At 62.7% G+C, this 19,998-nt stretch overlaps 1 protein-coding gene and 1 long non-coding RNA gene across 14 annotated transcripts in view; one reads left to right on the forward strand and one right to left on the reverse strand.

Moving 5' to 3' along the window:
• GSE1 (Gse1 coiled-coil protein) overlaps positions 1–19,998 on the forward strand; it is a 407,880-nt gene that overhangs the window by 349,989 nt on the left and 37,893 nt on the right. For 6 of the 13 annotated variants that reach the window (XM_005608472.4, XM_005608471.4, XM_070262131.1 and 3 more), the window contains one exon: positions 18,827–19,045. The exons of 2 other annotated variants lie outside the window; for them this stretch is intronic. In XM_005608472.4, the coding sequence (XP_005608529.3) occupies positions 18,827–19,045 (219 nt within the window). Of the gene's footprint in view, positions 1–111; positions 212–694; positions 1,248–1,270; positions 1,507–18,826; positions 19,046–19,998 lie in introns of those variants that run through there. 5 more of the 13 variants (XM_023637435.2, XM_023637437.2, XM_023637438.2 and 2 more) reach the window with 5 other exon arrangements.
• Positions 12,167–14,810, reverse strand: LOC138923397 (uncharacterized). The gene is made up of 2 exons (XR_011436946.1): positions 14,476–14,810; positions 12,167–12,940 (listed from the first exon to the last, which is right to left on the reverse strand). It is a non-coding gene; the product is annotated as an uncharacterized lncRNA (long non-coding RNA).

The raw sequence follows: 19,998 nt of genomic DNA on the forward strand, positions 1-19,998 counted from the left end.
GTGAGGCTTGACCCATTAACCCGGCACTTCCTGGAGCGGCGGGCGGCGCGGGGGGTGGGCTCGAGGCTCCTCCGCGCCCGCCGCCGGTGGGGGCGGGGCGGAGTCCGGGGTGGAGGGGAGGCTGGGGCCCTCAGCCTTTCGCCGTGCCGCTTGTGGGTGCCCAGGAATTTCAGGACGCTCCCTGAGTCATTCCAGTCTGTCAAGTGCCTGGGTGAGGTAGGGTGGGGGGGGGTGCCAGGAATGGGGAGGCGCGGCGCTGGGGCCAGAGGCCCAGTGGGTCGTGCCAGTTTCTGGAGTCGGGCGGCCTCGCCTCTGACCGCAACCCCAGCTACTTAATGATCCCCCTGGAGGAGCGGCGCCTCCGCGGGCTCTCCAGCCGCTGGGACGTGGGATCTTTAAAGAACTACCCCGGCCCCCCCGCATTGTGGCCTTCCCCAAAGTTACTTAAAACGGGAGGGGGGGCAGTTCCTAGAATTTTGGGAGGAAGGCTCAGAGGCCCGAGTTAACATTCATCCCTTTCAAGTGGGGGCAATAAGGTCACGCATCTTGGGGGGCGGGTAGACGCACACAGCCTATTTTGCGTCGCCCCCTCCGTAACACGCACACCAGCTCCAAGAAAGTTGTCCTCCGGAACACGTGAGTTTGTCGGTTCGCTCAGTATTGGGCCTGCTCTGTGCCAGACGCTGTTCTAGGCGCCCGGGAAGTGATCGCGAGACGTGCTAGGGCTCTGCTCGCGTGGCGGGCATTTTGGAAGCGACTGCTCCCTACTTTTGGAATCAAGCGGCCGGTTTTGGACACCAATGTATCGGGGACCCCTAAGCAGTCGAGCCAGGGGCTCCCGGGAGTCTGAGGGTGGCACTGCCCCTACCTGCTGGTGTCCTCGGCTCACCTGGCCGGCCTAGCTAAGGAGGGGCGTGTGCCCGCGCGGGTGTACCCGTGCGCCCGTCGGTGCGCGCGCGCGCGTGTGTTTGCGGCTGAAACCCGACACCTCCCGCTGGCTGAGGTCAGGGAGCCGGGAGCGAGCCAGTGGCCCGGGAGTGGGCGGCGTTGCGCTTGGGTGTGTCCTCGGCGGCGGCGACAGCAGCAGGTGTTTCTTGGCCGGGGCCCCGGAAGCTCCACCTCCCCAGCGGCCCGAGCCGCCGCCGCCGAGCAGCCCCGGGTGAGATAAGCAGTTTAGACAAACACTGGGCGACGGTGGTTCCAGCATGTGTCAGCCGAGGCGGAGCTGCGGGGCCCTGGCATGAAAGGTGAGCGCGCCGCGCCGGGCAGTGGGGGCTGGGGGGGTCTCCGCGCTCCCCTCCACGGGCGCCCGCCTCTCCTCCTCCAAGTTCGCGGGTTCCGCGGGGGCGGCCGCCAACGGCTCTCGGGCAACTTCCCCCAGAGTGTGAGCGGCGATAAGAGCCGGGCGGGCGGGCAGGCGACCAAAGGCTCCCCGCCCGCCGCGGGTCGTAGCCCGATGGGCCTGGCTCCGGGCGGGGCTTCGTGGCTGCTTTCGGTGAGGGGCGCGTAAGTGCGCGCGGGCGAGTGGGGTGCGCGCGGGGGGCTCTCGGGGAGCGGTCCGGAGCCGGAGTGAAAACTTTGCGGCGGCGGCGGCGGGGGAGGGAGCGAGGGGGGCGGCCGAGCACCCCCGCGGCAGGTGCTGGCGGCGGCTAGGGGGGGCGCTCGCCTGCTAGGGCTGCGAGAGGCTTGGGTTTTTGTCTTGGTCCCCTTCCCCTCTCCTGCGAGCGGGGGAGACCGCAGGGAGGGCGGGACTGCCCCCTCCGGGGTCTCCGACCCCGGCGCCCTGCTTCCCAAGGGCGCGCCCCGGGCTCCGCCGCTTCTCTCCTCCCTCCCTCCGGCCGCCGTGGCTGGAGCCGTTCCCCTGCCCCTCCCCCTGCTGAAGATGGCTGCCCCGGCTTCGAAGGTGGGAGGGTGATTGCATCCGCTGCCCCTCACTCGCGCTGCCCTTTTTCCCTCCCTGGCCCTTCCTGCTCCGCTTGGATGCGCCTCCCCGCCCCCAGCCCTCCCGGGCGCGCGGCCGCGCTGATGGGCGGCGAGTGGCCCGACCGAGTGGAGCCGATTCAATTATATTGCAGCACCAGAGACACCTCCTCGGCCGCCCGCCCGCCTCTCCGGCAGGCTAATTAAATTCCCTCCATGGAGGCGGAGCGGGCGTTGGGCTCGCCTCCCACACCCCCTTGGCGTTTCTCCTCCGGAGCTCCGGGTGGGGGACGAGGGGACCACTCAGGAGTGTGCGGCGGAGGATCGAGGCGCGGCTCGTGGGGAGAATGGGCTTCCTCGGGTGGAGAGAAGGGATGCCGCGACGCCCCCATGTGATGGGCCGGGGGCCCCTGGCTGGAGCGCCGGCTTTAAGTTTTCAGGGCTGAGTGCCTGGCGGGGAAGCACCTGCCGGGGCCCCCAGCTGGGTGGTGACTACCAGCCGGAGTTGAGTCCACTTGGCTCTTGTTTTGTAAACTAGCCTTTGTCTGCGAAGTACGTCTGAAAGACATTAAACCCTTGTTAACCCCTGCCGTGCCTTATCTGGGGCCCACACAGGTTGGGGTTTGGAAACAAAAAGCGAGACCACCGATGGAAAAAAGGGCTCCTTTTGTGAAAGGAGCTGGAACAAAAGGCCCAGCGTACCCTGGGTGGGAGTCTCCAGCTTAAGCCGATTTCCAGGAGGCGGGAAGAGGGGCTGAGGGTCTTGGGGGGGTGCTTTGAAATGTGTCGCCTGGTTGGCCGGCTGGGTCTTCTCCCATAGGATTCTGTGCCTCCTCTGCCCCCAAGGAGTGGAAGGGGGACCCCAGGTGAACAGCCTGCCTCTGGGCCTCCCTCGGTGTTACTCAAGTTGGGGACAGGTTAAGTGTTGCTCACCCTGTGTTTATGGGCTGTCTCCACCCGCAGGGATGGCGGAACCTGAGGCACGGAACCTGAGGCACGGGCTGTGCCTGACTCAGCCGGGCCTCGCCGCAGGTGAGGGGGGCCCAGGGCGCAGGCTCTGACTGGCAGCCCGTGTGTCATCCCAGCTGCCTGCTGTGCAGGGGCGCCGCCCCGCCCAGGTGGTCTGGGAAGCGCCCAGCAGGCCTGGCTCTGCAGGAGCAGCTGCCCTGCTAGTTCACCACGGCCCCATATCTGCGCAGTCCTGACCCCTGGGTGAAAGGGGTGTGGGGGCCCCCATGGCCAGTGGGGGTTGGCTTTTGTCACTTTGTCTGGAAGCAGGAGTCCCCAGCCAGGAGGGGAGGGGGGCAGCTGGAGCCAGCGGGGTTTGACCCTGGGAGTTCTCCTTTCTGTGAACCTTGGGGGCGGTGTGACTCTGGAGCTGGTGAGCAGCCAGGGCATGACCCGGGGTCAGCCCTGCCCTGAGAAGGGAGGTGGGGAGGCCCGGCCTGCTTCCAGGCCCTCATATCTGTGGGGCCATGCTCGGAACAAGGCCATTGGCTGTCCTCTACAGCGCAGGCCCTGACCTGTTGGGGACAGCTTTCAGAATCCTGGCTTGTCAGTTGAAAAGGGTTTCTAGATCCCCCAGCTTGGTTTTGTAGAACTGTTGGTGGCCAGGCTGCCCCAAACCCAGTGAAGCCAGAGCCTCTGGGTTCCTGGCTCCTGCCTGGCGCGTTCTGAGTTTCCCTGGGTGATTCTGATGTGCAGGCTGGGCCTGAGAGGTCCCCTGACGTGTGAGCAAACTGTGAGGTCCAGGGGGCCTGGGGGCCGGCACCAGAGCTCACAGCAAGAAGCGAACGCCTCTGGAAGCTCTGATGGCCTTTGCAAAACTGTCCCCTTGGGCAGTTCTCTGGCTGCCAGGAACTTCCTTGTCTCTGGGGGAAGTGCGAGGGCTGCAGATCCCAGAGCCTTGTGGTTTCAGAGCAGAAGCCAGGGCCCCTGGCCTCGGCATCTCTGGCCAGAGACCAGAGCAAGGTCTACCCAGCGCCACGCTGTGGCCGCCCTGGGTCCTGCACCTGTTGGCCTCAGGCCTCCCTGGCCCACTGAGGCCCTGATTGCCCTTCTGGCAGGTGGTGTCCACCCTCCCCTGCTCTGAAGCAGGAGGGGCCTCTGGGCTCGAGCCGCACCAGCGGTGGGTGCCGGCAAGCAGGAGCTGGCGGCTGTCTCTCCTCGGCCCGGGGAACTCGCCGGGGCTTGTGGAGTCAGCCAGCAAGGCCGGTTTTTCCTGGCTCCACGCGGAGGCCAGAAATTCCCAGCCTGGGTTATTCCAAGTCCACGCCGGGCCAGGCTGGGCTGGGGTGGCAGCACGTTAATTGCTGCTGTTACAGCGACACGGCGGCCTCCAGACCCCAGGCTGCGGGAGGCCGCCTGCCCCCTTCCCTGGTGTGCCAGAGAGCGGGTTTTTTTTTTAAGCGTCAGGGATCCGAGTTTCTGGTGACATTTCAGCCTGGCTGCTCGGCTGGCTTCAGTTTCTCCGCTCGCACAGAGCTCGGTGTGGGCCACCGAGCCGCTGGCTTCACTTCCCCACGCCAGCCTTTCTCCCCTGCCGAGGCCACAGGCGGCAGGTGACGTTTTCGAGTGTTCCTGTCAATGCGAATTTATCGAGCGCCTCCTGTGAACCCGGGAGGTGTGCAGACAGATAACACGGGAGCGCGGCCCAGCGGCCCCTGCACGCCTGCCAAAACACGCACCGGGGGCCTTTTAATCTCGCCTCTGCAGCATCTGCCCCCACCAGCCTCTCTGTTCACGCCTTGGCTCCAGCAGGACGGACCCGCGGGCATGCACACGTGGTGCCTGGGCCTGGCCTGGCTCACCTGCCCCACCGCCTCCAGCTCTCCAGTCGGCTGCAAACCCCCCCGGGGTCCCTGGGGCCAGCCCCTCTGCCCCTCCGCCCCTCCCTTCCTGGTGCTCTGAGCATGTTCCCAAGTTCAGAGGGAAGCAACTGCCTGGTAAGGGGAAGTGAGAACAGCCTCCCCACGAGGGTGGGATGGGGGCCAGGCCCGGAGGGAAGAGGCTGTAGGTAAGGGAAGGGAACTGGACGTTTGCAAGCATCTATAAGAAAAGGGGGACCTGCCTGAATGTGAGGCTTTGTGGGGTCCCAGTAGGACTTGGGAGCTTTGTTGGGGGGGGGGGGGGGCGTGACTCAAGTGAGGAAGGTTCAGACCAGGGTGCTCACTTCAGAATCACCCGCGGAACTGTAAAAGCCCCGGGCCCCGGCTGGACCTGTGAGCAGTTAAGCCCGCATCTCTAGGGGTGGGGCCCAGATATCTGTATTTTGTAAAAAAGAAAAAAAAAAAAAAAAACCCCACCCTCCCCAGGTGAGAGCTGAACTGGCAGGGTCTTCTGTGGGGGTGGAAGGGGAAGGTGGGCTGGTGCTCGTGAAGGAAGATGAGGGTCCCACCTGGGAAGCTGGCGTCTGCCGTGTTTGCCCCAGGATTGGATCGGGCAACCCAGCGAGCCAGAACAAACACCCGCTTGGAACCGGGCACCCCTCACCTGGCTGGAGGAGGTGCTGGAAAAGCACAGTGGGCTTGGAAGCCTCTGGCCACCCACGACCCCATCACCAGGTCCCTGGATGGCTCCGGGCTTTGTGTTAACCCAAGGTAAAATCCTGAAGGCAATTGTCTTACGTGGCCCAGGTGGGCTGCCAGCTACTGGCCCTTCTACAGGCCCTTCAAATGCAAGGTCGTCTGTGGACAGGTGGCTCCTGTGTCTGGCTGGAGCTCCAGCCAAGCCGTCCGATTCTGGAACTGGTTCCTCCCCCTGGAGGAGTTGACATGCATGAGGGGATGCACGCTGTAGTGGCTTTGGGGCTGCCAGACCCAGGTGGGGGGCACCCCACACGGGCAAATGATGTGGACCCTCCCACCGTAGTCAGTTCCCACTGCCGTTTCCCCTCTGTGTGATGGGGATGCAGAGGCCTTCTCCGGGTGGTGATTTAGAAGACGTAACTGCATGCCACCTGCCTGCCCCCAAGGAGGTAAATGCAGGGGAAGGCTGGACCCCACGTGGGCGCGGGGTCAGCCCCTAGCGAGTGTCTGCTGTTAGTCTTAGCGTGCTGATCTGCACATGTCTGTCCCTAGCTAGGGCGTTCACGTCCACCTCTCGCTCAGCCTGTGTGTCTTTAAGCACTTGACTCCCGGCCTCAGTTTTCTCATCTGTAAGATAGGAACGACAGGCAACGGCCCCTGCGTCCTCGGGCTGTTGGGGCTCCATGCTTTCTTGGGAAGTGCTCGGAGCGCTCCTGTGTGAGGTCGGTCAGAGAAGACGCACCAGATCATCCTGTCTTGGTGACTAGTACTCACTCCTGGGGATTTAGTTTATGAAACCTCGGAGGCTCTGTTCCCCACCCCACCCCTTGCAGGGTTTGGGGTGGGAAGGGGCTGCGGCCACTTTTCCCACCAAGACCCCAGGGCCCACGGTGCCGGAGCACGCCTGCAGACCCTGCTCTGCCGGGGCTGCAGCAGCCAAGGGTGTTCTGGAGCCTCGCCCGCCCCCAGGGTCTTGGAACTGCAGAGTGTGCACGTGCACCCCTTTTTCAGCTGACTCGTTCCCCCGGACGGTGGCGGATTGCGCCCTGGGTCTGGGAGGAGCGGGGTGCTGTTTCACGTGGCCGCTGCCCCCCGCCCTGCCCTTCCTGCACAGATGGTGGGTCTGTGGCCACAGGCAGCAATGAAAGCGATTGATCTGCGAGCCTGGTCAGGGCGGCATTGACGCTGGGCGGGGAAGCCGTCCTGGAGAGGAGTCTGCATCGGGCAGAGGAGGAGGGGGACCAGGCGAGCAAGCTGGGGGGGTGGGCAGGGGCCTCCTCTGTGCTCACCCCAAGTCTCCCCTGGAGAGGACCCAGAGCCTGGGGCGCCACCTAACAGGCCACCCAGCCCCTCTGGGGGCGGGAGGGACCAGTGTCCCCGTGTGACTCCAAGCAGTGGTCTCGGTCGGTCTCCTCTTCCCTTGAGGAGGCTCTGACTTGCAAGGTAGGGGTTACCGCCATTTGATCATTAGCTAAGAGAGGTGGGGGCCCCACAGGGCTCATCTCCCTCCGCCGGCTCCCGCCCACCACCATCATGCAGCCGACCAGTAGAGGAGAGACAGGTCCCTCCTACTGAGTTTCCCTCCTCTTTGAGTGTGTTTTTGTAAGTTTTTTGCGATGCTATGTGGTCTTTCTCTCTCCACGTGACTATGAGGATTCCGGGACTGGATGGTGGCGTGGAAGATACGAAGTTGAATGCGGGTGAAGCTGAATCTTCTTAGGTGGGAACCTTGGAGGGACTTGTGCGTCCCGGAGGGTGCTCGTCCCCTCGTGACTGGGCGGGGGAGGCTAGTTGCCCCCATTTCACAGATGAGAAAACCAAGGCTCTGAATCAGCCCCTGGGGAGTGCCTGGTGCCCCACTCTGCTCTCAGGGGCCCGTTTAGGTGGTCTCTTGGAAAGGCTTACTGGTTGGGCTCGCAGCGGGAGCGGAGGTGCGGGCCGAGATTGTATGTTTTAAGTCAGGCTGACGTCCAGGCCTCGCCTTTCTGAGCACATAGACTTTTTGTGACTTGTTTTGTCCGTCTAAGCATCTGTCCTGTGAGACGTTCTAAGACCCAGGGGGCTTCCTTAGTAGGGATGCCAGACCCTGGAGCCTGTCGCTCCAGCCCCGGGAGTGCATTTGAGCTGAACAGCTGGTTTCCTAGTTGGAACCAGTAGGACTGCGTGGCATTGGTCCTCGGGGCCATGCTATCTGGTGGAGTGTTGGTGCTGGGTTTCTCCAGCCACGGTCCTCTGGACGTCGGGGTTTCGTGCCGTGGTTACCAGCAGCGTGCAGGCCACGCAGGGAGCCCACCGCGAGCGTGTTCACACCCCGCACTGTTCTGCTGAACAGATCCCAGGAAGGGACACGGCTGGATGTGAAGGCTCGACAGCCTTAGAGATGCTGCTGGACTCCTCCGGGGGGTGTAGGGCCCGCCCTCCGCCCACCTCAGCAAGCGGACCTGTGTTTACGTGACTCTGGCTAGTTGGGAGTCCATCCCTCTGTGCCCCTCTGTCCTTGGTCTCTGAGCAGGCTCGCTCCCCCCACGAGGGGAAGAAAACCCTTGGCTCAGCAGGTGCTTGTGCTGGGGGCCGATGTGCCAGGTGCAGGTCTCTGGGGCAGACCGGGCTGCTCCTCACGGCATGATCCAGGAGAACTCGCTCCCCCGGTCCCAGAGGGGAGCCCAGCGCCCCGAGAGCCAGTTCTGGGCCTCGGCGTCCTGCCTGGGTTCCCGGAACCTCACGGTTGTCCACCCGGGGCCCTGCAGGCGTTTGTGTTAGTTGCTTTTGAGAAGAAGGGGAGGATTATTTAGGCCTAGGTGCTTGGCTCTTGGCAGTGGATGGAGGACAGTGGTGGCCAGAAGGGGGTGGGACCGGCTTGCTCTGTCCCGTGGCACAGTTGGGACGAGGGAGCTCACAGCTTCACTGTGTGACTGTTTTGCGAACTTTTGCCTGGTGGCCCCATTCTGGGGTCCATTTGTCCGCAGGGCAGTTGGTTTTTTCCAGGGCGGGGCACTTACAATGTCTGGGCATGGTACACGGGGCTTGGAAGATGGTAGAGGAAACACCATTAGGACTTGGACTTTTCTGCATCCTCCCTTTGACACCCATATTCCCTCAGCCCAGTAGACATTCAGGGAGGGTGTTGAAACTCTGGGTTTGATGTGTAAAGAATTCTGTGCCGTAAGAGTCAGTGGTCTGGGTTCTTGGGTACCACAGGTCTGCGCACACATACCCCCAGCGGTTTACAGGTGGGCTCTGTGAACTTGGTAAAACTCGGTAAAAATCGTGAACTTGGTAAAACCATTTGCAGAATTCAGTAGGTGTATTTTTCTGGGAGGACGTTGTGATCTATACGTTGAACCATTGTGAGAACGGGCGTTTTTGCAAAAGCAAAAAACTGTTTTATAATTTGGAGCAAGTCCTGGCTTGAGTGAACTTGGCTTTGATTCAAGCAAGACCCACCTGCGGTGGACACGGCCAGGATCACGGCCCTCTTGCTGTGGGCCCTCATCCCTGAAGCTCTTCCTGCGGCATCCAGATCGAGGGAAGATCTGAGCTGAGAGTCCTGGCCGCTGTACATGCTGATTAAGCTCCTATGGATGCTGGTCATTGCGTGAGCCCTCATAGTTTCACAGTGGGAGAGACCCCTGGCGTTGAGCAAGCCGGCCAGCCTGAGGCGATAGGGAGTGGTGGGGACTCTGGTGAGCTGGAGACTTTGGGACAGGCTAAGAGAGAACTGCCACTCTCAGGATTATGGTTTTGTGGCTTCTGATTTTTCAAGAGAAACTGGAAATCTTCATTCTGACTTGCAATTTCCTGTTTTAAAATGTCCATTGATTTGCATTTAAACAACTTGACTTCAGACCAAGTTAAAACAGGTCTGTGGGTAAAAGGAGGCCTCTGCCACCTCCTGTCTGGCCACCCCCTGTCCGCAGAGGATGGAGAGGGAAACTGAGGCTCAGACCACGCAGTGGCCTGGCAGGGCCCCACCGAGAAGTCGAGTGGGAGCCAGGCTGGGAGCTGGTCTTCTGGCTGGTTTTTCACCAACGATTCGGTCTCCTGGCTCAGCCCCCGGCTGGTCCTGCCACGTGGGGAGCTCCCGCCCTGCCTGAGCGGGGTGCCAGCTGTCACCCTTTTCTGCGTTGATTGAACCTGGCTGAGGACCTGTGCAGATGTGGCTCGTGTTCATCCCGTCCCTGTCCTGCAGCCTGTGAACCTACTCAGTGCCCTTAGGGGCTGGGGGCCGGTGGAGAATGCCTGCCCTGCACAGACAGCTTTTGTCCCTCCACATGGCATTGGAGGGACAGGTGCTCCTGTGTCCTCTGTCCCACCCTCTCTTCCGTCACCTGGGGGGAGGGCACCCAGATTCCTGGCCCCAACCTCCTTACTGCAGGGAGGGAGTGGAGAGCGGGGTCCTGGGGCTGGCCAGGCCCCAGCAGGCAGCGGCTCTGCTTCCAACTCCATCCTCCAGTCCTCTGAAGGACCTGGCCTTGACCCCTGCCCTGCGGCTCCATGGAAACTTGGAGGCCTTCTGGGCTGCCTCCTGGCCAGGTTGGGTTCTCTCCTTGGGGACCGCTTGTCTGCCCTGGAGGCCTCTGACCCCTGCCCCTTCCTGCACCCTGGCCTCGGAGTCCCCTGAAAGGGCCCCTTTGTCAGCGGGGCGAGGCTCGGCGTGGCCTGGTTAGCTCCGGTGCCACAGGCACACAAAAGAGTCGCTCCCCTGGTTGTCTCTGCAGCCTCTGGTGTCTCCGGCATGGGTGCCCTCCAGCCCCGAGCTTTGGGAATGTGGGGATCGGGGGTGGGGGTGGGGTCTCAAGGTCAGATCCTGGTCTCTCTTCCCGGCTCTGGGCCATCTCTGATGCTCGCTTGTCCCATCATAAAGTGGATGGGGCATGTTGGTGGGCCATGTCGCAGTAGTTAACATGCCTGGGGTCTGCAGCATGGGAGGCGATCCCCAGTAGGGGGTCATCTCTAGTGTCTTCTATTTAAAGGGACATTGTGGGTACAGCAGCAAGGACAGCTGGCTTCACGTCCCGGCTCCTCGGCCTCTCAGCACGCTTCCCAGCCTTGGTTTACCCCTCTGGAGTCGGGGAAGGAGGTGGGCCGTGCGGGATAAGTGTGTGGTAGGAGGCTCCCTGGCCCAGGTTCACAGGGGCCCACCCACGTTTGGGAGGCAGCCTGTGCAGAGAATGGGAAGGGAGCCGCGGGGAGCACTGAGGCCCGTGGCTCAGTGTGGCAGGTGCAGGGGTGAGAAGGGGTGGGAATCAGGCCAGCTGGGGTCAGTCAGTTCTAGGCTCAGCTCTGGGCCACCTGTCTGACCCCTGTCTGCTGGGGTCTGTTCCTGTGAAGGGTGACTGATGCTCTGTGTGCAGCAGCTGTTGTGTGCCGGCCCCAAAGTGCACGGGGGAAACGTTCCTTCTGGTTATTATCACTACCGACAATATTGTTGGCGGCTGCCTCCCAGAGGCCTGGGTGCTGGGCTGCAGCCTTGACCCTGTCTCAGCCTTTTCTTGGCTTCGTCGGACGCTTCCGGCGGCTCTCTGGCCTTCCGACTCCCGCGCCGCTGGTTTTGTGCGTCTTCCCACCCCAACCCCTCCCGGGACGGCCCAGCGCCCCCTCACCGCTCGCACGCAGCCCTTCATCTGTCTGTCCCAGGCTTCTCCAGACGCAACAGCCGCTTAGAATAATCGCCGTCAAATGTCGCTGCCATCTGTCGCCTGACTTCCGTCCTCTGCCTCCACCCGGAACCTCGGGGACTCCCGCTCATCTGGGGCCTTGAGCCTCAACCCCCGGACTGTCCTTGGAGGCCTCTGTCAGTGGGCGCCGACCCTGTGCCCCCTCCTGTCCCCTCACTGCCTGGCTCCCCCTGGGCCCCCTCCCTGGGAGCCAGCCTCGGCCCCGCGGCCCAGCCTCGGCTTCTCCCTGGAGCAGCGCGCACGCTGAGCGGCCCGTGTGAGCGCTCTTCGCCGCCGTCTCCCTAGAACCCAGATCCAGCCCCCTGACGACCCCCCACCCCGCTTACTCACACAGCAGTGGGTGGGCAAGGCTGGGAGAGCCCCAGATGTTGCCTACCACCCCCATGCACCACAGGGGCGTCCTGTGGCCTGGGCCGAACCCACCCCCTCACAGGGGCTGCCAGTCCGCCGGGAAGGGAGCTTTGTGGTCGGCCTGCCCTGTGGTGCCCATCTTGGGGTGGGTTCCCCGCTGGGGCCGGGCTCGCATTCTCCTTGATTGGGGTTCCGGTGGACACACATTGCAGCTCATGAGCTCCTTCCTTCAGCATTCTGTAGTAACTTAATAAATGCTCTGAGTGACAGGTCCACGGGGGGAGGATGGCAGCCTTGTTACTCATTTCACTCCTGGGCCAGGGTCTCCTGTGGGGGCGCCGGCTGGCCTCCCGTCCCCTCCCCTCCCCTCGTTCTCTCGCCCTTCTCTCTGGTTCCGGGTCAGCATCCAGGCCATCTGCTGGGCCTTCCCCTGCTCCAGCAATTAGCAATGGCTTTGGCCCAGCCTCTGGCTGCTGGGGCCCTAGCCGCCCAGAGGACCTCCAGTTTGGGAACTCAGGGCAAGAGAAAGGCCCCAGTCCCCTTAGAAAGCCGCAACCTGAGGGGGCCTCCTTGGATGAAAAAGAACATTAAGGCCTCAGCAGGCCCCCCCTGTGCGCCCCTCCCCGCTCCCCCCGCCCCCACCCCCGGGAAGAATTGCTTCGTGCGAGTGAGCTCGGAACACGCCAAAGGCAAATATAATAATGAATTTATTATGAAGCAGCTCAGCTCCCGGGGTCACGTGGCGCCCCACGCCGCCACCACCGCCCGCCGGGGTGTCTGCAGCAGCTGACCCGGCCTTGTCAGGGCAGCAGAGACATCGCCCCTCGGGGGGCTCGGGGGGCGCTGGAGCCGGGGGACGCCCTTTATTTGTTCACAAACATTTCTTTCTACGGTAATGAAAAATTACCAAGAGGGGTGATTAGAGGATCTGAGTCCAGATTGCGTGCGCAGGGCCTTAAAGTGAAGCCCTGCCGTGCCCGGCGTGCTGGGTGTAATTACCCCCGGGGGGGGGGCGCCGGGGGGGGGGAAGGGCGGACTGGTGCTTGAACTGGGAGCCAGCAGAAAATTCATCTCAGCTATTAGCTTGTAATTACAGACCATGGAGGCAGCAGGCCTGAGGTCTGGTGCCGCGGAGGAGCGGGGATGAAAGGAAGCGGTAATTATGGCATCCGCGGGAGGCCGTGGGGAGGCCGCGCCGTGCTGATTAATGAGCCCTCCACCCTCACGGAGCGGGAGCGGGCGGGAGAGGCTGATGGAGTGGTAGGGCCTCCCCCCTTTAAACCCCACTGTGGGGGCGTTTGGACAACAGGCCCTCCACCGTGGGGGTCTGTTCTGAAGAACCAAGAACAAGGTGGGTTTCCGGAGAACACCCGCCAGTCGCCGTCCTTGCTTGCCCCTCTGCTCTTGGGTTTTTCTTCCTTGCCTTTTTTCCTTTTTTTTTTTTTTTCTGACCATATCAGAAACCTAGGCAGAGGAGAGAAAAAAACGTATTGATTGAAGACACCATACTTTGGTGGAAGGAGCTGGAGAGGCAAGGGCCTCCCCCGGCCGTTCTGGGACGGGGCCATCTTAGCTCCTCCAGACCCCCACCGTCCGTGCAGTGGGGCGCCTGGGGATTTTGGGGGTGCTGTTAGCCCGGTGGCTTCTCCTCTCCTCCTGCCCTCAGTGTCTGGGATGGTGATGGGCGCTGGGCTCTGCGGGATGGGCCCTGGCCTGGTCCAGTCGGCAGGAAACTGAGGCCCAGAGGGTCCTGGGCCCTGGGCTTGAGGGTGCCCAGGATCGAGCAGTTGGATCTTGCCTCTCGGTGGTCTGGCTGCGGCTCTTTTCTCCCAGGGAGTCAGGGGGCAGCTGAGGGTGGCAGGAGGTGAGTGTCCAGAACAGGACAGCAGGATGTGCTATAAACCAGAAGGCCAGGCGGCCACACGACCCGGCTTGTGCTCCCGCTGTGTCACCCGTGTCAAGAGAGCTCGTGCAGCGCAGAGAGAGTACAACCCTGCCGCCCCCGGCCCCCATCCATCACTGGCCTTCACGCTGCGAGCTTATTCCCAGCTGTTAGGATAATGAATTTACATGAGCTGATAATGTAGATAAGAATTCAGTCAATGGCCAGGGGCGCAGAAGTTAATAAATACCTCTCTAATGAAAGCAGGGGGAACAGGCCCCCGTCCCTCAGGGCCTCCTGAGGGTGCAGGGGCCGCCCCAAGGCCCACTCTCCTCCCTATGCGCCCCTGGGGCCTCCACAGTCACAGGGGTCCTGCTGGAGCCCCAGCAAGAGGACACTGGGCGGCCTGGGTGGAAGAGCAGCCAGCAGGCCCTGGAGTGACCCCAGCCTGTGACTGAGGGGCACGGTGGGTGGTGGGCTCCCAGAGGCTGTGTGGATCTGCAGCAGGTCCAGGGTGACCCTTTACAGGGTCTCTGGGTCCCCCGAGTTTGGCTTTGTGTCCTTCCACGTCCAAGGTGCGAGGGAGCTGTCACCTGGGCTGCTGGTGGTCCCGGTGCCCCCTCGCCTCCCATCCCTGGGCTCCCCCCTCCTGGTGCACACGCTGTGGAGGATGCTAATTTTAGACTCTCCTAATGAAGCTGCTCATTTGGAATGCTATTTTAAGTGACCTGACATCAGCAGAGCAGCTTTCCTGGCTCAGAGCTGCTCCAGAGCCCACGGCTGACACCACGGCAGGGACGCTGCTTTAGGGGACCCCCAGGAACCCAGGGGGTTGTACACGGGGCTGTAGGCTACTGGCAGAGCCTGGGGAGCAGGTGCCAGGCTTCGGGAGGGGAAGGGCAGGCTCAGCAGAGGGCTGGCGGGGGGGGGGGGTCACTGGATGCCAGCAGGAATGTGACAATGACATTCAGGTGGCAGCTGACTCCAGGAAGGAGGGAGGGAGGAGGCAGAGGGTGGACCAGCCCACGGGGACCTGGTCACCAGGAAGGGGTCAGGGCTTCAGGTGAGGATTGGGTTTGGGTTCCAGCAGGGGCGCTCCAGTCCCCTCGGCTCTCACCCCTGGCTGGCAGGAGCCCCTGGTCTAGGGGACGCCGCGTGCTCTTGTTGCTTGTGACGACTTCATGCAGGCGGGTCTCCATCTCTTCCAGTACCCCCTTTAAAAAAAAAAAAAACTGGTTCCCTGCATAAAAATTAGAACATAGGGAAGTTAAAAGGATACACATGAGAGAATTGCTTCTCTCTCCATCACCCGAAGACGGCCACCAACAGCCTTAAGGGGCGTGTGACAGTTTGGGGTCTGGCCTGGGACTTGCCCTGTGGCTGCCGCCTGCCTGTCCCAGCAGCTCTGTACCACCCTGCCCAGCGCTGGCCGCTGGCGGTCACAGTGTGTCTGCCCGGGTTGCAGGCTGGCCAGCTAGTCATGCGGGCACTGGGCAGTGACCTCACATCTGTTCCCCGGGCCTCGGGGACCAATCCCTGGGAGCTGCAGTGACAGCATCGCCTGCCTCCCTTCCCTACCCCCCTCCTTCTCCCCTCTGTCTCTGGAGGCCGCCTGTGGGCTGCAGGGCCGGGCAGAGCTGGCCTCAGACTCCTGCAGCCTTGTGTAGATGGACACAGGTGCCGTGTTCAGGTAATCCCAGCGCTGCTGTTGACTGTTGGCCTTTGGATCCGAGCCTGGCCTCTCCCGCCTGTGAAACGGGCACAGTCACACTCCCTTTCTTGTAGGGTTGTTGGGGTTCAAAGAATAGAGGCCAGTTTGCTGAGGAATGCTGGAAAAGTGAGGGGGCTGGTTCGTAGCCTCTGCTGGCATCAGAGGGGCCCATTCTGCAGACTCGGGGTAAAGGCACAGGGTGCTTGTAGATGCTTAAACTTCTCGGGCTCCAGAAGGAAGGGAAATAGGAAGAGAGAATGGCAGAGTGGAGCTTGATCAGTAGAGCAGGGGGCCCTCGCTGTGTCTGTTATCCTCACTGTGTCTGTTATCCTCACTGTGTCTGTTATCCTCACTGTGTAACAGGCCATCCCAGACTTACCATTCAGGGATTCAGGAGTGGCTCAGCTGGGCGATTCTGGCTCAGAACCTCTGATGTGATCCGGCTGCTGGCCGGGGCTGCTGTCTCATCTGAAGGCTCAGCCCGGGGCTGGAGGAGCAGCTGCCAAGACGGTGGCTCCTGGCTGGAGGCCCCAGTTCCCCGAAACATGGGCTTCTCCAAGGGCCGCTTGAGCATCCTCACAACATGGCAACTCAGAGACGCAAGGAGGCAGCCACAGTGCCTCTGACGACCTCGCCCCGGAAGTCACACGCCGTCACTTGTGCCATATTCTGTTCAGTAGACGTGAGTCCATAAGTCCGGCCCTCGTTTGGGAGAAGAGAATTAGCCTCACCTCTTGAAGGGTGTGTGACAAAGACCTCGGGGACATATTTGTAAACTGCTGTCATCAGATACATTTTATCTGTGTGTTGACACTTTGGTCCAGCATCACCATTGGGTCTCAGACTGGGCAGGGGGTGTAATGAGTGGAACGAACACTGTGCCTGCACCCAGGAAACAGGATTCAAGTCTTAGGTGTGTTGCTTAACTCTGTGGCCTCGGACCATACATATGACCTTGACCAGTCTTTGAGTGGCTCCTGGCCTCAGTTTCCCCACCTGGGCTCTGCTGACCTCCCAGGATCATCAGAGGCCTTGAGCGGGGTGCACAAGGTGGAGGTGGTAGGTGGTGGCTCTGCCACAGTGGCCTCTGCTGGGCCCATTGCAGGGCTGTCTTGAGAGGTGCCCCGATGATCTGTCTGACCCCTGAGGACTGCTTAGGTGTCCCCTGGGGAGGGGAGGGAGCCCTGGGGCCCTCACATGCCTCGGTCCGGGGTAGCCCCTGTAGTGGGTCGTTCTTCTAAGCACCTGGGACCATGAGGACGTGGTACCCTTTTTGCCTAGCCTGAGTCCACACAAGGGCGGGCTGTGTCCTACGCCACTTAGCATCTCTAGACACTTGCCCCAAAACCATTGACCTGCCACGTGTGTGTGCCGAGGACCCGCTTCTGGACCCGTGCATCGGCCCCTTTGTGGGGTCACCTGCCTGGGTGTCCCTTCCATCCCCAGGGTGTCCTGTGGGTCAACTTTCCCCAGTGCCGCCCACTCAGGGACATGGAGGGCTGGGCTGGCTGGCTCCCAGACCTGGTCAGGGGACAGGACAGCAGCGGGGAGGGCTCAGGCAGAGTGGGGGGGTCCCCCCAGGCCGCACGCAGACTTGTGATGCTCATGGCTCTGGGCCCCCGGAGGCCAGGCGGCACAGATCTGGCAGCTTGGGTCCCGGGTTCGCTGAACCTAAACTGTGCGGCTTTGGCCAGGCCCTCCCCCGTCTGCCCTGGTTTTTGTCCCCATCGGCTGATCGGTTTTATAATAATAATAGTGACCCCCCTGGCATGTGCCAGGCACACTGTGAAGCCCCCTCACATAAGTTAGCTCCTTGAATCCTCAGACAATTGACCTCATGACGTAGATTTTATTTATCTCCATCTTAGAGATGAGGAGGCTAAGGCCCAGAGAGGCAAAGTAACTTGCCCGAGGCCACAGAGCCAGACTCGAGCCCCAGGTGTCTGGCAGCCAAGTCAGTGCTAAGCCTTGACTCCAGGCCTTGGCCGTACCGCCTGTCCTCTGTCAACACTGTGCACAGGAGGAGGAGGAGAACACCCTGATGGCAGCCTGGGGCTGGAGCTGAGCTTCTGGAGCGTGGTGTCCATTGTGCTCCATGGTCCTCAACTGGCCGATGGCTAGCAGGTGCCAGGATGGCTGAGAAAGGACTCTTGTTGGGAACCTGTGTTTTCTGGCCATCAGGCTGCTGGGGCACGAACCCGTTGTGCCCCCTGGGTTCTTGGGTTTCCCCGCTGGACTCAGTGGTTGTGGGCATGTGGCTGCTGACCCCCCACCTCTGCTCTTCCAGAAAGAGGACGAGCAGGGGTCAGCCTCGGGGCGGCTGCTGCTGTGGGCACCCGCTGGCAGCTGGGGGGCTGCCTGCTGGCCAGGGGCACAGGGGCCTTTGTTCCCCAGGTACAAGCCCTCGTCAGAGAGAATGGTGTTCCCTGGAGCTTGCCCCCGCCTCAATGTTGCCTTTTATGCACCAGCTCCTGGCCTCCCGTGGCCGCCCCCAAGCCCAAGCCGCGCCCCCAGATGGCTCTTCCCTCCTCGCAGGGCTCTGTCTGGGGTTTGGAGCAGCATCGGGTCCTCATGTGTCATCCCTACCAATGCGAGGCCATTGGCCTGATTTACTCCCCTCGGATGCACCGTCGCTGCGGGAGCAGGGCCCAGGCTGGGCAGGTGGCCTCAGGAGGGCAGGGGATGTTAATGGAAAACTTATTTATGGTGTGACCCGCCCGTCCGAGCCGGAGGCCAGCCTGTATTGATTAGGCCACAGGGCGGGAGAAGGTTCAGTCTTCTCGTTGACACTCGGCTGGGACTTGAAAGACTGGGGGCGCGTGGGAAGGTGGCGGTGTCCGCCCCCCGCGGCGTCTGATGTCACTCTTGGCGGGCGGCGCTCCTCAGCTCCTCTGCTAGCGTCGCCTGAACCTGGCCTGGCTCGAATGGGGTCCCCGCTCCCGTGGGGCGGGTGGGTCTGCAGCTGTGTGTCTTTGTCTCCCAGGGCAGGGTGGGTGTGTAGGGAGGGGCCACACAGCAGCAGGGGCTGCGTCCTCCCCCCTCCTGTCCCCTTCTGCGAGGTCCGGTCTCAGGTGGAGACCCGCTGGGGACCCCAGGTGGCTCTGGGGCTCGGGAGGGCATGGTGGCATCAGGCGAGGGCTCCAGGCCAGCCTGCTGGGGTCAGACCCTGGGTCTGCGCCGCCTGTGTGAGCTTCAGTTTCCTCTTCTCTGCAGTGGGGGCAGCAGTGGTGGTGGCCTTGCGGGTGCCGTGCGGGAGTTCCTGGCGGGAACCTGCTGGTGAAGTAGGAGCTGCTGCCCTGGCGTCTTCACTGTCTTCATTAGTTCCTTCCTTTTCCTCTCCACTGGCGATTTTCTCTTTGTTCTGAGGATACTGGCCCTGGGCCCCTGCCTCAGTTTCCCCCCACCCCCCCGCAGCGGTTCGGGGCTGTTTTCAGATCCTCCCACACCCGCCCAGCCCCGGGCTGCCCGGGAGAGGTTGCAGGCTGAGCTGTTTGGAGTCTGGAATCCCCCAGGGACCTGGGCAGCCTGGTTCTCTATTACAGGTCCAAGGGCCAGCCTGAGGGGCGCGGGTCTGCCCCTTGTATGGGACCTGCGGGGGCACGGCCCGTTCTTTCTGCGGTGCTGGCTCTGTCCTGCTTGGCCTGTCCTGCCAGGAGCTGCCCTGCATGCTGCCCGCTGGCGCCGGCCCTGCGGACCCGCTCTGGTGCTGGGGCCTCCTGCTCTCTGGGTGACGCTGGTTCTTCTTTTCCTGTTTCAGGCATGAGCCATGAGCCCAAGTCCCCTTCACTAGGGATGCTTTCCACCGCGACCAGGACCACCGCCACCGTCAACCCCCTCACCCCTTCGCCGCTCAATGGCGCCCTGGTGCCCAGCGGCAGCCCCGCCACCAGCAGCGCGCTGTCGGCCCAGGCCGCGCCGTCCTCCAGCTTTGCCGCCGCGCTGCGCAAGCTCGCCAAACAGGCGGAGGAGCCCAGAGGTAAGAGGCGCGCCCGCCAGGCTGCGGCCCGAGGGGGGACACGCCCCTGCCTGGCCGCCCAGACCTTGCCCAGCCCCCAGAGGGCAGGTGCGGCCGTCGGGGAGCAGCCGTCCCCCGCACAGGACCGCGCATCCAGAGGGCTCTGCAGGCGGCCCGCACATGCTCCCGCTCCCTCTGCTGTCTTCCTCCTGCTGTTCGTGCTGGGGGCGTTGGTGGGGGCAGTGGGGTCTGGGCTGCGGACCCTCCTGGACCCCCGCTGCCCGCGAGCCTGCCAGCCCCAGCACCCCTGCTTGCTTAGGCTTCCCTTCCTGCTCTCTGCCACCTCTGTCCTTCCTTGGCTCCAGGAGCCACTGTGGGGGCGGCCGGCGGTGGGGACCTATGCCTGGTGGCTGTGGTGGTGGAGGGTGGACGTGCTGGGCCACAGGAGCCCCCAGTGGCTTTGGAGGGAGTGCTGCACCCTGGGACCTCTCCCTGGAGCCCCTGGGCTGCTCCCGGGGAGCCTGTTCCCCAGGTGGTATGGTCCCCGGGATAGGCCAGTAGCTCCAGGCCTCGATACCCCCTCTAGACGTGACGAGGAACATGGTCTCTGGAAACTCTCTTGGTCCTAGAGTGGGGATCTCTGGGACTACTCACCCACCATTGCTTGACTCCCCGAGGTGGGGATGGCGTGGTGGCATGGGCAGAGGTCCGGAGCTCTGGCTCTTGGTGTTGCCTGGGCAGTGACATGTTGTGGGACTTTGGGTGGACACTGGTCCTCTCTGAGCTTTAGTCTTCCGGTTCGTACCATGATGCTCACTATGGCTCTGGCTTCGGGCACTCCTCGGGTGACTGTCCGTCTGCCCATGTTAGTCCTGGTCAGAGCTGCTGGTTGGAAGAGTCGGGTGGGGGCAGTTTGCGGCTGGAGCTGCTGGGGGACCTGGGTCCCCGTGGACTCTGGCGTAGGCCTCTCTGGC

The sequence above is a fragment of the Equus caballus genome, chromosome 3 (assembly GCF_041296265.1).
Source record: "Equus caballus isolate H_3958 breed thoroughbred chromosome 3, TB-T2T, whole genome shotgun sequence".
Taxonomy (NCBI): Eukaryota; Metazoa; Chordata; class Mammalia; order Perissodactyla; family Equidae; genus Equus; species Equus caballus.